Source organism: Arvicanthis niloticus, chromosome 12 (assembly GCF_011762505.2).
Source record: "Arvicanthis niloticus isolate mArvNil1 chromosome 12, mArvNil1.pat.X, whole genome shotgun sequence".
Lineage (NCBI taxonomy): Eukaryota > Metazoa > Chordata > Mammalia > Rodentia > Muridae > Arvicanthis > Arvicanthis niloticus.
Genome location: NC_047669.1, coordinates 9,611,174 through 9,625,370, shown reverse-complemented (window position 1 = coordinate 9,625,370; position 14,197 = coordinate 9,611,174). Strand labels below are relative to the sequence as shown.

The 14,197-nt window shown below is 46.5% G+C and overlaps 1 protein-coding gene across 2 annotated transcripts in view; it reads left to right on the top strand.

Moving 5' to 3' along the window:
* Dgkg (diacylglycerol kinase gamma) overlaps positions 1–14,197 on the top strand; it is a 188,301-nt gene that overhangs the window by 131,329 nt on the left and 42,775 nt on the right. For both annotated transcript variants that reach the window (XM_034515695.2, XM_034515694.2), the window contains one exon: positions 4,638–4,728. In XM_034515695.2, coding sequence (XP_034371586.1) covers positions 4,638–4,728 — 91 coding nt within the window. The remainder of the gene's footprint in view (positions 1–4,637; positions 4,729–14,197) is intronic.

Sequence of the window (14,197 nt, the reverse complement as noted above, 5' to 3'; positions counted from 1 at the left end):
CTTGTGTTTGAATGTTTGGCCATAGGGAGTGGCACTATAGGAGGTGTGGCCTGGTTGGAGGAGGTGTGGCCTTGCTGGAGGAAATGTGTCACTCTCAATGTCAATATTTTTTGATGTATTTGGATGTTTGGACAGATAGGCACATGGGCCACAATCACAATCCTTCAGTTACCCTGAAGACTACTTGCAGAAAACTGATCTCCTGTACCCCTGTCCCAGGAAACCAACCTACATGTGTCATGCTGTCTTAATGCTAAATACCTTTTTAACCACTTCTCACTCCTCAGGTCTAGCTGCCAATCCTACCCCCTAGAGAGCCTCTGACTCTCTCTGCACATTATTTTGCTGCCAGCATTGAGTCCTTTGGCAATTCCCTTCTAGACTCCTACACCACATCCAAATGACTCTCCAAGCCCCCAGTTGGCATCACCCCTTAGAGCCCCACTCCCCTCACCAGGAACAGGAAGATCTTTTAAAACACAAATTGAGGGAACAAAAGGGAGGACAGTTTACGAACTTCAGCAAGAGTGAGGAACTGAGTTCGGATCTCCAGCCCTGCAGAGGAGAGGCAGAAACTGCCTGAGACTGAAGTGTACTGGCCAATCAGTCTGGCCAAAACTGTGAGCTCAGTGAAGGGCCCTGTCTTTAAGGCAATTGAGAAAGACACCTGACATCAACTCCTGGCCTCCAGACATGTGTGTACACATACACAAGTACCTGCACATAACACATTCACACACCCATGCGACACACACACACACACACACACACACACACACACACACACACACACGGACATGTATACCAACTATACACACATCAGAACTCCACAAGGAATCAGGTCACTACTGTCACCAACCTGCCCTCTCTCCTACTCAAGAATGGCCAGTGGCTCCCTGTAGGCTTCATGACCAAGCCCAACCACTGTCATGTCCAAACTTTACAGTCCTGTCCAACCTGCCTCTCTGGCTGAGGCTAGCCAGACCCTCATCACATCCCCACTTGAGTCTGTGTCCCCTTGGCATTTGCTCTGACCCACTTCCTGGGGTCATGGGAGGTTTGTCTTCATTGAAACTCAGTCTGAGGTTGCAGTAGAGCAAAGCTGAGAGGCAGCAGGGCCTTTGAGGGACCCTTGGATTAGACGGGACCAGCCTCATGGAAGATCAGTGTAACTAATTCAAGTGAGTTAGTTTCCGTGCGAGGCTGTTGCAGGGCAAGTTCAGCTTCCCTAGTTTGCTCATTTCCTCTGTCAGATACATGCTTCCTTCATGTGTGCCCGCTTCTCCTCTTTGCTTCTCAGTCATGCTGTGGCACAGCACAAGCCCTTCAGCTGAGCCTTCAGCTGAGCCTGTGCCCTGTTCTTGGACTTCCAGCGAAATGTACCTCTTTTCTTTATAAATTGACCAACTCTGGGGATTTTGTTATAGCAACAGAGATTAGACAGAGACCCCTGGGTGTCTTCTGCTGCCTGGAATGTTTGTCCTTTATCTTCTGTTTCCCTGTGTTCTTCTGGACTCTACTCTACTTCTGGAATCTCCCCGCCCTAAGACACTTGCCCTAAATGCTTCTGACCCATTAAGGACTGGATATCTTTCCTTCTGCATGCCTTGGTGCCACGTCCATCACAAGGCAGCCTCCTTCCATGCCCTCCTTTCCACGTGCCCAGTTCATGGAATTCTGTTTTGTTATTTGTTGCATCTCACCTGTCCTCTCCTGTCTATGACAAAATTCTAGGTGTGTTGCATTAATTTTTTAATTTTATCATATTAATTTATAAAAGTAGATACACATGTACCATGGTGCATATATAAAAATCCAGAGAACAACTTTAGGACAGCATATGGGTACCAAGAACAAACTGCAGTGGTCAGGCTTGGTGACCAGCACCTTACACACTGGTCCACGGCTCCAGCCTCTTATTAATATTTTTGTTTCTTATCAATCATGCAGTTCAGCTTTAGCTTCTCAGAAGTACAATTGTCACCATATCACAGTTTTTGACCAACCATGTGACTAGTCCAGAGGATTAACTAGGGATTAGGGTGTGGCCTATGACTCTAGAAAAAAAAATGTATTAAATTAGATATGAAGGGAACACATTTTTAGCCAAAAGTCAAAACACCTGATCTAACAGATATGATTGCGTGTTTTCCTTGACAGCACATACAAATGCATAAACCCTACAGTAGCTGTACACCAGGCAGGACTCAGTAGCTGTACGCCAGGCAGGACTCAGTAGCTGTACGCCAGGCAGGTCTGTCATTTTTGCCCCATCACACCAGCTGATGACCGTGAAATGACAATGGGTAACAGAGAGCAGGTCATCTTATTCATCTTCTCCACCATCCTGAGATGCAGATTTTCTTCATTTGCTGTTTTACAGATGAGGAGAGGGAGATTTAAAACGAGTAAACATGCCTAAGGTCGCACAGCTACCCTCAGATGGGTAATCTAGTCGGTCCCGTTATTCCTCCGTGCTGACCTAGTCTCCACCTTTTAACCGCATTAGATCATCAAAAGAGCCACTCTGGGGCAAAAATAGCCATGCCTTCCGGAAATTTTTATTAAAACTCTAAATCTCTGGGCAATAACTTTCAGAAGGCATGATTCAGACCAGCCTGATACTTGAAAAATACTCGCAGGACCAGTCGCCCTGCTGGGAAGGAATGCAGGACCCTGGAGTTTAGAACCACCTGTGTTCGCCCCTTACATGGTCTCTGGTCATCACGGCCTGCTGACAGGCTCTGTCCTCCCATTCCTCTGAGGAGTCCTCTCCTTCAGGTTCTAGTAGTTCCACCGTTGTCAACAGTTTTCATAGCATCTGGAGCAGTATTTCCTCACTGGCCATAAGCATAATGATCATCTGGACACTCATAAAAGCATATGCCCCTGGACTCCGCTCCACAGCTGTCAGAGTCTACAAATCAAATGCTGGAAACAGCATTTCAACCTGTTCCCTGGGGGATTCCAACAGATGCTAACACCTGAGAACTAGACGAGAAGCCTGGGTCCTGCAGCACCAGCAGCTTGTTAGACAAGCAGGACTTGGAGGCTGCACCCCGTGAATGACAAACCAAGAGTCTTTGTTTGTACAAGATCCTGGGGTGATATGCATATACACATTTCTGTACAGACAACCAGTGATGAGGGACTGTGCTATATCCCCAATTTTTTTTTTTCTGTTGTAGCATGCACAGGGAATGAAAACCCTTCTGTGATACAGTGGAGGTATGGGTGAGAACACCCCAGAACACAGGGCTCAGCCTGCCCCACATGCCACCCCAAAGATTGAAACGGCAATTATCAACACACTGACACAGTGGAACAGCTGACAAGCACTGGCCTACGGGCTCCCTACACTGTTCAAGGGTTTTATGAAGCACCATGCCCCACCCTTCCTTACCCATCATTTACCATTTAGTCTCATGGAGACCAACAGTCAGAAAGGCTTCTGCCCAATCAACCAGATCTTAGCACTCTTTACAGGAGAGAAGAATGCAACAGGGTGTTTACGTTCTACATAAACTACTGAAGAGATGCAGAGAGCATAGTTGCCGTGCCGATAAATCAGCCACTATGCCCAGGAAGAAGTGAGAGCCTCCATCCTCTGAAGGATGCTCTTTCTCCATGGTCCACGGAGCTGAGGCTTAGCTACAGCCAAGGAGGCTTCCTCTGTCTTGAGTGCCAAGAAAATGTGATTTGGTTTAATCCTTTCTTAGCAAAATCTGTCTGCCTGTAAACTGGACAGGTGTCCTCTCTCTTAGCCAGCGCTGCTAATGGGGTGACAGTTGGGGTGGAAGGAATGGAGTACCAAAGGGACACTTCCTGCTGAGACTATCTGAGCAAGCCACAGAGTGTCAGGGACACCACCTGACTCTGAAAGCCTTCAGCCTAATAAGCACCCCACTGATTGATTTTCTTCTTCTCTGTCCCCTAAAGAAAACATGGAAAATTTGTAAAGCTCAGATTGGTAAGCTCCCACTCTAAAGCAAGCAAATCCTCTCTAAACAAAGGGCTGCCGTGGCCTGTACAAATGTACTTGGGAGGACAGTAACCATTGCTTCCAAAGGACTGCCTGTTAACCCTTCTCTTTCTAAGTTCGTATTAATTCTGTCACTCCATCTCCCCCACATAGAAAATAGACAAAGCATCACATCTTGGTTCTGGTTCAGTACAGAGCTTTCACGTCTATCTGAAGGCTGCACATCTTTGAAATCTCAAAAGGCTGTTTGGTCCTTTTGACCTAGAAGGGAACTCTGCACAGATGTCAAAGGGACAGTAAGCAGGGCATTCTGTCACTCGCCACCTCAAGCTGACTTTCCACAGGAAGCCTCCTTGAGGCAGCTCCAGAACATAGCATGCCTTTTTTCCCCCTCTATCCAGGACCCTCAGGGCACAATTAACAGTTCACCAAAAGTCCATGGTGTATAAGATATGAGCAGATTTTCTAACTTTCTGACAAGAACATGTTGGTAAATTTTTCTGTTCCTTGATAATCTGATTGACAAGCATTGCAATGTAAGATCAGGGAATTCAGGGGCTCTGGGCCTCAGGGGCCAAAGAACAGAGCTATTTCTCAGGACGCCGGTTCAAGTACAGAATATTGATTGAAAATGTCTCTTCCCTTCATGATCCAGGATGAAGAACAAGCTATGGTATTTCGAATTTGGTACCTCGGAAACCTTTGCAGCCACCTGCAAGAAACTCCAGGATCACATAGAGCTGGAGGTAAGCTCCCATGTGGAGAGGCGGCTCCACCTTGTTACTGTTCTAGAGCATCCCATACTCGCCCTCAGGACAAGTCCTTCTTATCTTGTGCAAGTGAATCCTTGGGGTTCTGGGGTCGTTACAGCCATAGTCATTCTGATCCTCAACCATGCTTTTCCACTGAAAGAGGTAATGCCCGTTGGTTACCATGTATCGTGGGAGGGGAAGTGCCTGTGGGTGGAGAGTTGACTGGGCATCCTTCCTTTCAGCTACCTCAAGGAGCTGACTAACAGGGGCCTGGGTCCAGCCCTGTGGGTGTGTGACACAGGTCCCTCAGAGCTGAGAAGCACTTTTGCTATCATCTTGAAATGTTGAACAATTTTTTCCCTTTCTTTCTTTTTTTTTTTAAAACAATACGCATTCTTTTTAAAATTTTTATTTATTTTTATATGAGTGTTTGCCATATATATTCATGTAAATCACATGTGTCCCTGGTGCCCATGGAGATGAGAAGAGGGCTAGAGAGATTCCCTGGGACTAGAGTCGATAGGCACCAGGTGGGTGCTGGGAATTGAACCTGGGTCCACTGCAAGAGCAGTCAGTGCTCTCAGCCCCTTGAACTACTTTTTTAAACAAAGAACTGTGCATCGTCAGTTTGAACTGGGCCCCACATTATGCAGCTCATCCTGTTGGTGCACTCTGTTTTCCTGAGACTTCCAGCACTTGTAGCAGCCTGCCTCAGCCCGTTTGCCTGTTGGCACCCCTTGCCTGCTTCCTGCCCCACTTCTGCAGGGCTGTGCTCCTCAAGTCTTCTCACTGACCGCTAGGAGCATGCTTCTTGTCTGTTAGAGACCCATTTTCTATGCACATCTGCGTCTTCACTTGCTGGGCTTCAGTCCATGAATTCTTTGCTAACAATCCCACCTTCTTGTGGAATTCAGGCCTTTACACTTGAGAAAAACATATTCAGGCATGTGGGAAAAATCTCCTATCATCTGCCCTCTCCCCTCAATTCACAACCCCCAAAATCTGGTCTAGAACCTTCTGTGAGAACCATGTCTACTCTTCTGATAGGAGAATTAAGCCTGTGGCAGAGGAAGGCCCTGCTCACAGGGAGTGTTCACAAACAAAACACAAAGCCAGAGGTTCCATAAGGCTCTACTTGATTCCTTTTGGTTGCTGGGTTACTAACACCACCGTGGGAGGCACCTTTGTGGCAGCTTGGCCACTGGACAGAGGTCCAAAGGCCAAGAGCCTGTGTCTCCAGGTGATGAAAGGCAGAGGCCACCACCTACACCTGGGAGAAGCTGAGCTGCCAGCTCTCCTAATTTACACATAAATACACTGCCTAGGAGCTGGAGCTGGAGCTAAAGCAGCTGAGGGTGGTAAACAGATCTCTGTGCACTCTCCCTCTTGGCGCTGTCCTCTGCTGGGGTGTTTTTAAATATCCCCGAAAGTGAGGGACAGCCCTGCCTAACCACGGCCAGCTGCAGGTCCACAGCGAGGTCTTGTTCTCCTTGCAGCTGGCCTTGACACTGTGCCCAGAATACAGCAGCTCACTCTCCTGCCTCTTTGGCCCGCCCCACTGGCTCCAGCCTGGCCATGCCCAACAGTCCCCTTGGGGTCCAGGATTCAGGGACACTTCCTCAACCCCACAGGGAGTTGGTGGCAAATGGCAGTGGTGCTTCAGGAGGGGCAGGCTGTCATGCTGTGTATAGCTGGGAGCTTTAAGAAGCACTTCTTGTTTTCCTTATCTCTTGATAATAACTCTTTTCAGCATTTACTCATGAGAGTAAGCTTTGGGAGTTGGGCTAGGATGACATGTGACAGCGGGTTGGTTGACAGTGGATTAGGACAGGCACCATTCCTACATCCAGAGGACAGTGGTGGGTAGTCCTGGGTGTTGTGATCAAGAGAAGACTCTGAAAGACAGAGGGGAGGGCAGGTGAGTGACAGATCTGAGGAGGGAGCCTGGCCTTCCTTCCATATGTGGCCAGTAAATACCACAGCCTGCAATGGCAGCACAGGTATGGTGTCCTCCTGGTCAGCCAACTCAGGAGGACACCATTCAGACGCTACTGCCCTTCACTGCATCATAAGCTGCAGGAGCAGAGTCATCCCCACCACGAGGAAACTCAAGCTGAGACTGGGAGGGTTGGAAGAGAAAGGAGGGAAGAGATACAGGGACAGCGAGGGTAAGTCAGTGCTTCTACTGCCTGCCGATAACCCAGAGAGAGAGGTACTATTACATTTTTCAAATAAGGTCCAGTAACTGGGAAGGGAAGACTCCAGGTGTTCTGGAGTGAGGCGGGCTTAGAAACTAGTAAATAAATGTATCCAGCCTCAGTGTCTTCCTCCTTCCTGGTGTGTGTGTATGTGTATTTGTGTACATGTGTGTATAAGTCAGTGTTTGTGTGTGTGTGTGTGTGTGTGCATGCGAGTGTATGTATTTGTGTAAATGTGTGAGCATGTTCGTGTGTATTTGTGTGCATGTATTGTATACAGCATCTTTACGTGTATGCATATATGCATTATGTGATTATGCATATAGGTGTATATGTATTTGTATATGTTGTGTAAGGTGTGCGCTAGTATGTGTTTGTATGTGTGTGTGTAATGTGTGTGGTGGTATATGTTTGTATGTGTATATGCATGTGTACATATGTATATTTGTGTGTGTGCTGGTATATGTTTTGACATGTTTGTATGTGTATGTGCGTGTGTGTATGGGAATGTGAAACTCCATCTCAGTTCAGGAAGCTGTAACACCTTACTGAGAAGTGCTAGGCATAGTCCTAGCGCCCACCTGAGGAAGGGAGGAAGGATTCGGTATGAGAAGAAGCAGAGGACTGAGCCGAAGTTTACAGAAGTTTTTCTTACACGGCACCTCATTTCTCTCGACCTACAGAACACGGGGTGCGTATTCATGCTCTTCATTGGAGGCTCGGGGAATCCAAAGCTGAGGATTCAGCACTGAGAAAAGGCACAGATAGGAGAGTTGGGGAAAGCTGATAGTGACAAGCTAGCCCCACTGGTGCTGAGGGCCTGAGTTCTCACACCAGGCAGTGGACATATGTAACCCCTGAGCTGGGAGCAGAGACAGGGATTGCTGTTCTGCTAGTCTAGCTGAATCACAGTGCTCCAGGTTCAGTGACAGAGTCAGTCTCAGAAAGGAAGGCAGAGAATGATCGTGGAGGAACAGAACAATCTCGAGCCTACCCACATTGCACACAGGCACACATGCATATAAAACTGCACACACCATACGCACACAAAGTCACCAACACAAACATACACACACGTACACAAGCACAAATGTGCACGTAAAACTGCACATGTCACACACATATTTGTTCACATACAAAGTTGAATGGCTAACATAAAAGGCTAATTTTTTTTTTCAGGTAAAACTTCCACTAAATGGCATAGACATGGCCTCTTTCTTTCAGATGGGTGGGCCAGTTGAGAAGAAATAGGAAACTTGATCCCATCTCTGATGTAAACTTTATGTCCCACCTGAATAGAGAGAACAGTCCACGGAACACACAAAGCCTGTTAGGTGCCCACCTGCCTAGTGCTGAGAAACCAGATGCAAAGAGTCTCAGTAAACTGGGAGTCAGATCCCTGTGGACCCTGTTTTGAGGCAGGGGAGAGGTAACTCCCCTCCCTCCCTCACACCCCCCAAGGTAACTACCCTTCCTCCCTCACATCCCCATTCCCACCCCTATCCACTGTTCTCCGGTAGACACCTGGCCAGCACTGGAACAGTGAGGAAACTGACTGAGATTCACTGGATTGTACTGTATTTGGGCTCTGTGACTTACTAGCTGGATATCTGTGCCTCAGTGTCTTAACTCATAAAACAGGGTTGGGGAAAGGAGCCTATCTCCCCAGGATATTAGTTCCATTCCCAGGACTCAATGCTAAGTCTCACAGAATTTACAAAGCAGCCCCACTCAGAATGTGTCCTAATTACCTTTTACAGCAGGAAGACAGGCTGAGAGACTGTTGGATTTTACTTGAGTCCACAGCCTGGCAGGTCTAACTCAGGCCTGAGGCAGGATTTACCTAGGAGCTTGAGAGCAGTGTGTGTCCTGTCCGCTGATTGTTTGGTAGTTTGTCCATTTTGCTATTTCAGATACATTGAAAAACAGGCATGAAGCGAATTGCTTACCACAGAGAGCAATAAGAAATGTATGGCAAATACTCTTTAGGATGTTCCATTTAAGGAAACCATAGGCCCACGCCTTAACAGGGTATTCAACAAGGCTGCTTGTCACTTCAGTCCTGGACGACTAGGCCAGGTCTGTCTACAGCCCTCTCTCAGAGCTGGCTGCCAAGATGCCCTTTATGTTTGTCCTAACCTGATCTCACCTGACTCCTGCAGGGGGGAGTGAGGGTTGGAATGGGGAGTAGCACTGAGTCACCACCCCCACCTTAGGCTCAGAATAGCCTCGCCAAGAATCTTAAAGGTTTTCTGAGTTAGGTGGGGCAAAGCAGGCAGGCTTCAACTGGAGGACTCATCCTCCATTCTGTGGAAATATTTCATTTTCCAGGTTAAAAATAAGAAATCCCCCAGGTTGTTGGTATTTAATCTAATCTTTAAGGTAATGTTCACAATAAAAGGCTACTACTACCTCCACTAATATAGACCCAGATGGGAGATTGTTCAAATCTGGAAGCTGCTCAGAACAGTCACCTAGAGTATAGGGGGAAGGGAGTGTGTGTGCACATCAATTACCTTATTTTATTAAGGATTTGGGAAATACAAGAAGGTATTAAGAACATAGATCTATTTCCTTCTCATTCAGTATTTATCAATATTACATCATTCCTTTAAACAATTTTTGATCAAAAAAATAAATTACAGGTAAAACAGAAGTCCCCACAGCCTGCTTTCTTCTTTCTTTAAAACACACACACACACAAACACACACACAGTGAGAGAGAGAGACCGAGGGGGGCCATGCAAATATTGTAGTGTTCTGAGATCACTTCTAGACAAAATGGAGCTGGTTTGCTATTTGGGTGATGATTTGGTTTTGAGTTTTTGTTTTGCATGCCATTGCTGAGTTTGGTGTTTGTTTTTAAGAATCTTGCTATATAAGTTGGCTTCAAAACCATAATCTCCTGCCTCAGCCCCACCTTCAATACCATCATTCTAAGATTATCTGTCTGTGTTGTGGTACCCCACTGCGTCCATACTTTTAACTGCTCTCTAGTGCTCTACACATGCCCAGTCTGTTGTTGGTCATGAGGTATAGAAGCTAGAGCAAAGAGAAGGCCAATGGGAATGTATGCAGTAACCATCTGAGGGAGTCTGGCTATGAACATCAACCTGGAAGTGTCTATGGCCCCTCGGACCCAGCAGACGCCTCTCCATCTGCTCCTGAAGAACTTGCTGTGTCCAAGCTTGAGCACAAGGGTACCTGCCATGCAGTGTCTTTATTTCAAGAAAATGACACTGTCCTAAATGGATATTATAACAGTACTTTAAAAAGACAATGTAGGTGAGACCGCTAAGTGCCACTGACTTGTATACTTTAACATGGTTATTTGTACATACATTTAACTTCCATTATAATGTTTAGGCCTCTTTCAACTAAAAATAAAAAAAAGAAGTTTCAGGGCCTTGTGCCAGTAACATCATCCAACCCAATGGATGGCTGGGATCTTGCCTATAAAAATTCTAAATTCTCAGAGCACAGCTTGTGTGTGTGTAAAGAAGCTCCATAACACAGGGCGTGGAGAGCTGGGTGTGGTGCACACCTTTAATCCCAGCTCATGGGAGGAAGAGACATGTAGACAAGGCCCTGAAAACTCCAGAAACTCAGAACAGCCAGGGCTACACAGAGAAACTGTCTTGAGAAGGAAAAAAAAAAAAAAAATGCAAAAAGCAGTGTGGCCTAGTCTGTAATCCTAGGACTCAGAATGCCTAGACTGGAAGATTCCTGGGGAGACACAACGTGTCTATTCATCCCAGATAGGAAAACCACAACAGACCAAAGTACAGATAATGCAAAAGTCAAATTTGGTGAACCAATGAGTTTTATGGGAGTTCCTTACATGAATATGGGTGAGGGATTGTTTACAGGAGCAGAAATTAATCAAAGGCAGCTTTGTCACCAAAGCTCACCCCAGCATGGGTGACAGCTCACAAAGCTGGGAAGCTGGAGTGTGCTGCACAGCCTCCAGGGATCTCAACAGGTTGGGGAACGTACTTTCCAAGTGCACAGTTGGTTTAAATCCCTTCCAGGCAGCTGACCTGGTCTCAGAGTCTTTGCAACATTGGTTCTGCCTGTCTGGCAAAGAGGGTCCTAGACAATCTGGTCAGTTTCAGGAACTTCCTGAAGCTATTTTGAGTTGCTTACCTTCCTATTTATAGGGCTTCTCTGTGGGGTACAATGTTTCAATCTCAGAGGACACTGTTACACAACAATAATAAGTGCCTTGGCAATCTCACCAATGCCATTATTATTCAAAAGATGCATATTCAAGGACTTCACAGATTGATAAAGTGCAATCATCCAGTAGGAAAAAGAAAGGAAAGAAGGAAGGAAGGAAAGAAGGAAAAGGAAGGAAGGAAGGAAGGAAGGAAGGAAGGAAGGAAGGAAGGAAGGAACGAACGAACGAACCATGGCTCTTGGGGACCAACTGGATATTATCTGATCTTGCCCACCCCACCCGGGTGTTTTGCACACCATTAATTTGGAAGGGAGGAAATCTTGAAACTTTGTTCTCCTCTAGCTTGGCATGAACTTTGTTAACCTTTCAGAGTATGGAGCAAATGAGTAGGAAGGGCTATCCTGCCCAGCCAACCAGAGTAGATTAAATAGCCACATCTTTATGGGAGAAGGAAGTAAAAAGAGAAGATTGCTACAAGTAAAGCCAGGGCATGGTGGGGTGAGAGTATCCTGGTGAATTTCCTCCCTCAATCAAGCCAATCTGCCCGGAGTCCAGAACGAGCCACAATGTAGCCTCTTTAGGGCAGCTCTGACCACTTCAGGCTTTCCTTTCTCAGTCCATCTACTATGTCTCAGGGATCCAGATGAACCTTCCTTGACTGCTTTCACCTAAAATGTGTGCTCTCCTTCCCTGATTTCAAATGTCAAAATGAGAACTGCATCAGAAAATACTGAGAAGCAAAAGGGGGGAAAAAAGAAGAAAAGTAAGCAACAACCTCACGCAACAGGTGCCAACAGTGCTGGGGTTACTGGCCTCCATGATATTGTGAAGCTTCTTGAGGACCTGTGATTTATTCTGTGGCCTTGTTTAAACTTCATTTTCAAACATGGCACCTCCCTACCTTTTCCCAGTGCATTGACCACAAGTTTCATGGACACATTGTTGTTCCACTGACAAACTTTTTTGCTAATTTTACTTGTGAAATCCCATTGTTTGCTCTCAGATCTGATGCAACTTCTCTCCCTCAAGTGACCCTCTTCTTTTATTTCCTGCTTGCATGCACCCTGCAGTTCAGTCGAGCCTGTTTGTCTACATGCTCTTACTTTTCTGCTCTCTTCTGCCGGCCTTTGTTTTTTGTGAATTGCTTTGATTTTCCTTTGTCTTCAGATTCCTGACAATACCGTACTTTGTGTCTTCCAAGGACTTGGGAATGACTTTTAAAGATTAAGCCCTGTGCCTACACTTTCTCAAAAAACAGCTGGGTGGTATGCAGTGTAACTGATAGGCTGGCCCCAGGAAGTCTTAGAGGCCTGGGGCAGGACTCCCATCACTGACAGTCCAGGTTAAAGCCCTGTCCCCAGCAAATTTCTGGAAGACTCTGTCAGATAACCTCTGCCCCCCAAAGAGCTTAGTTTTATGGCTGCCAAAGTCCCTTGGTAAAAGAATAACTTCCCCCAAGCAATGTGTCTTTCAAGGGAAGAAAGCAATGTATTAGCCTCCTCAGATAGTCTAGAATACTGAAGAGTATGTGCCCTTTGTTACCACACTCCACCATTCAGGCACTTCAGGGAAGAAAAATATTCTAATTCCTTTTATTCCCCCTTACAGCTTGACTGTCAAACAAAGAATACAATAAACAAATCTGACTTATGTGTTGCAGAAGAGAAATCTGATTTTCCACCGGCCAGTGAGGTTATGGAAGGAAAAAAATTTGACTTTTTAATGAAGGGCAGAGACACTAACACAGGATTGACTAACTGTCTTTATACACAAATACCCCAAGTCAATTACAATCCACATATCTTTGCATTTCCATACATATCTTATTTAATCCTCATAACAACTCTGTATCCTGTGTATTACTGCCATTATCTTTAGAAAGTCTCATGAAAATATATAAGTATTCATCCTTAAATGCACAGTGGTCGGTGCCTTTAAATCCTAACAGAGGAAGGTGAATGGATCTCTGTGAGTTGGTGGCTAGTCCAGTCTACATAGCAAGTTCCAGGCCAGACAAGGCTACACAGTGAGACCCTGCCTTAAAGTTAAGTAAATACTCTAAGACCAGATGAGTTTCACACCTTGGTCTGCAATGCCAGCCCTACTTGTCCCCCCTACAATGCCAGGATACCCCCAGAGGGACAGTTCTGCATAACACTTCTGCTGTCCACCTAATGTGCATGGGTATTTAGTTGAGAGGCCCAGGCCCCTTCAGGGCTTGAGGTGTGTGTTGGACAGTGTGCTTTCTGAAGCAAGGACTTTCTTTTCATCTGACAGTCATAGAGCGCGAGAGGAATTAATTCCTCTGTAGTGATTTGTTGACAGTAAAGTTGAATCAAAGTGTGAAAACCTCATATTCGGTGCGAACATTAATAAAAATTACCAGAGACCACCTGAAGTCACGCTTTTTTGTTGGCAGCCACTAGAGTCCAAGGGAACCACCTCCTCCATTGGTAGCACAAAAAGGGACATGGACGGCCAAGCTAACAGCCTGTCACTCAGACCTCCTAACCCCCAAGGAGTGGGAAGATATCCTGCACACCCCTCTGAGCTGTCCAGAGGGTCTGGACAACTGGGAACCAGGACAGGAAATGCCAGGGCTCTCCCACCTCTTTCCCACCAAACTGAGTTAAAACAGTGAGTGGGCAGGGCCAGTACAGCAGGGAGGATGCCAGGCAGTGACCCTGCAAGGCAGAAGAAAGGGCCTGCATCCTGAGCCCTGCTCGTTGCCCAGAGGCCTACCTGCCCTGGAGCCTTGCCAGGTCCCAAGGCTACCTACCAGTCCTGTTCTGCTTACTGGGATTGGATGCTCAGAAAATCCCACCCAGTCCATTGGCCTCAGCTCTCCAGAGGGGCAGAGAAGCCTGCTAAGTCTGCATCCAGAGCAAGAAAGCCCTAAAATATCAAAGTTTTTCTAAGCTTGGGGATGTGGAGCTGTGGAGAGGAAATGGCTTTGCCCTCTGTCCGGCTCTGAGGCAACCCGCCACCATAAGCTCTGAGAAACAGCAGTTTTGTTTTGGAAACTGGCACCCAGTGCAGGCTCACTCCTGGATATGAACTTGAGCCCCCCACCCCCACCCCAGCT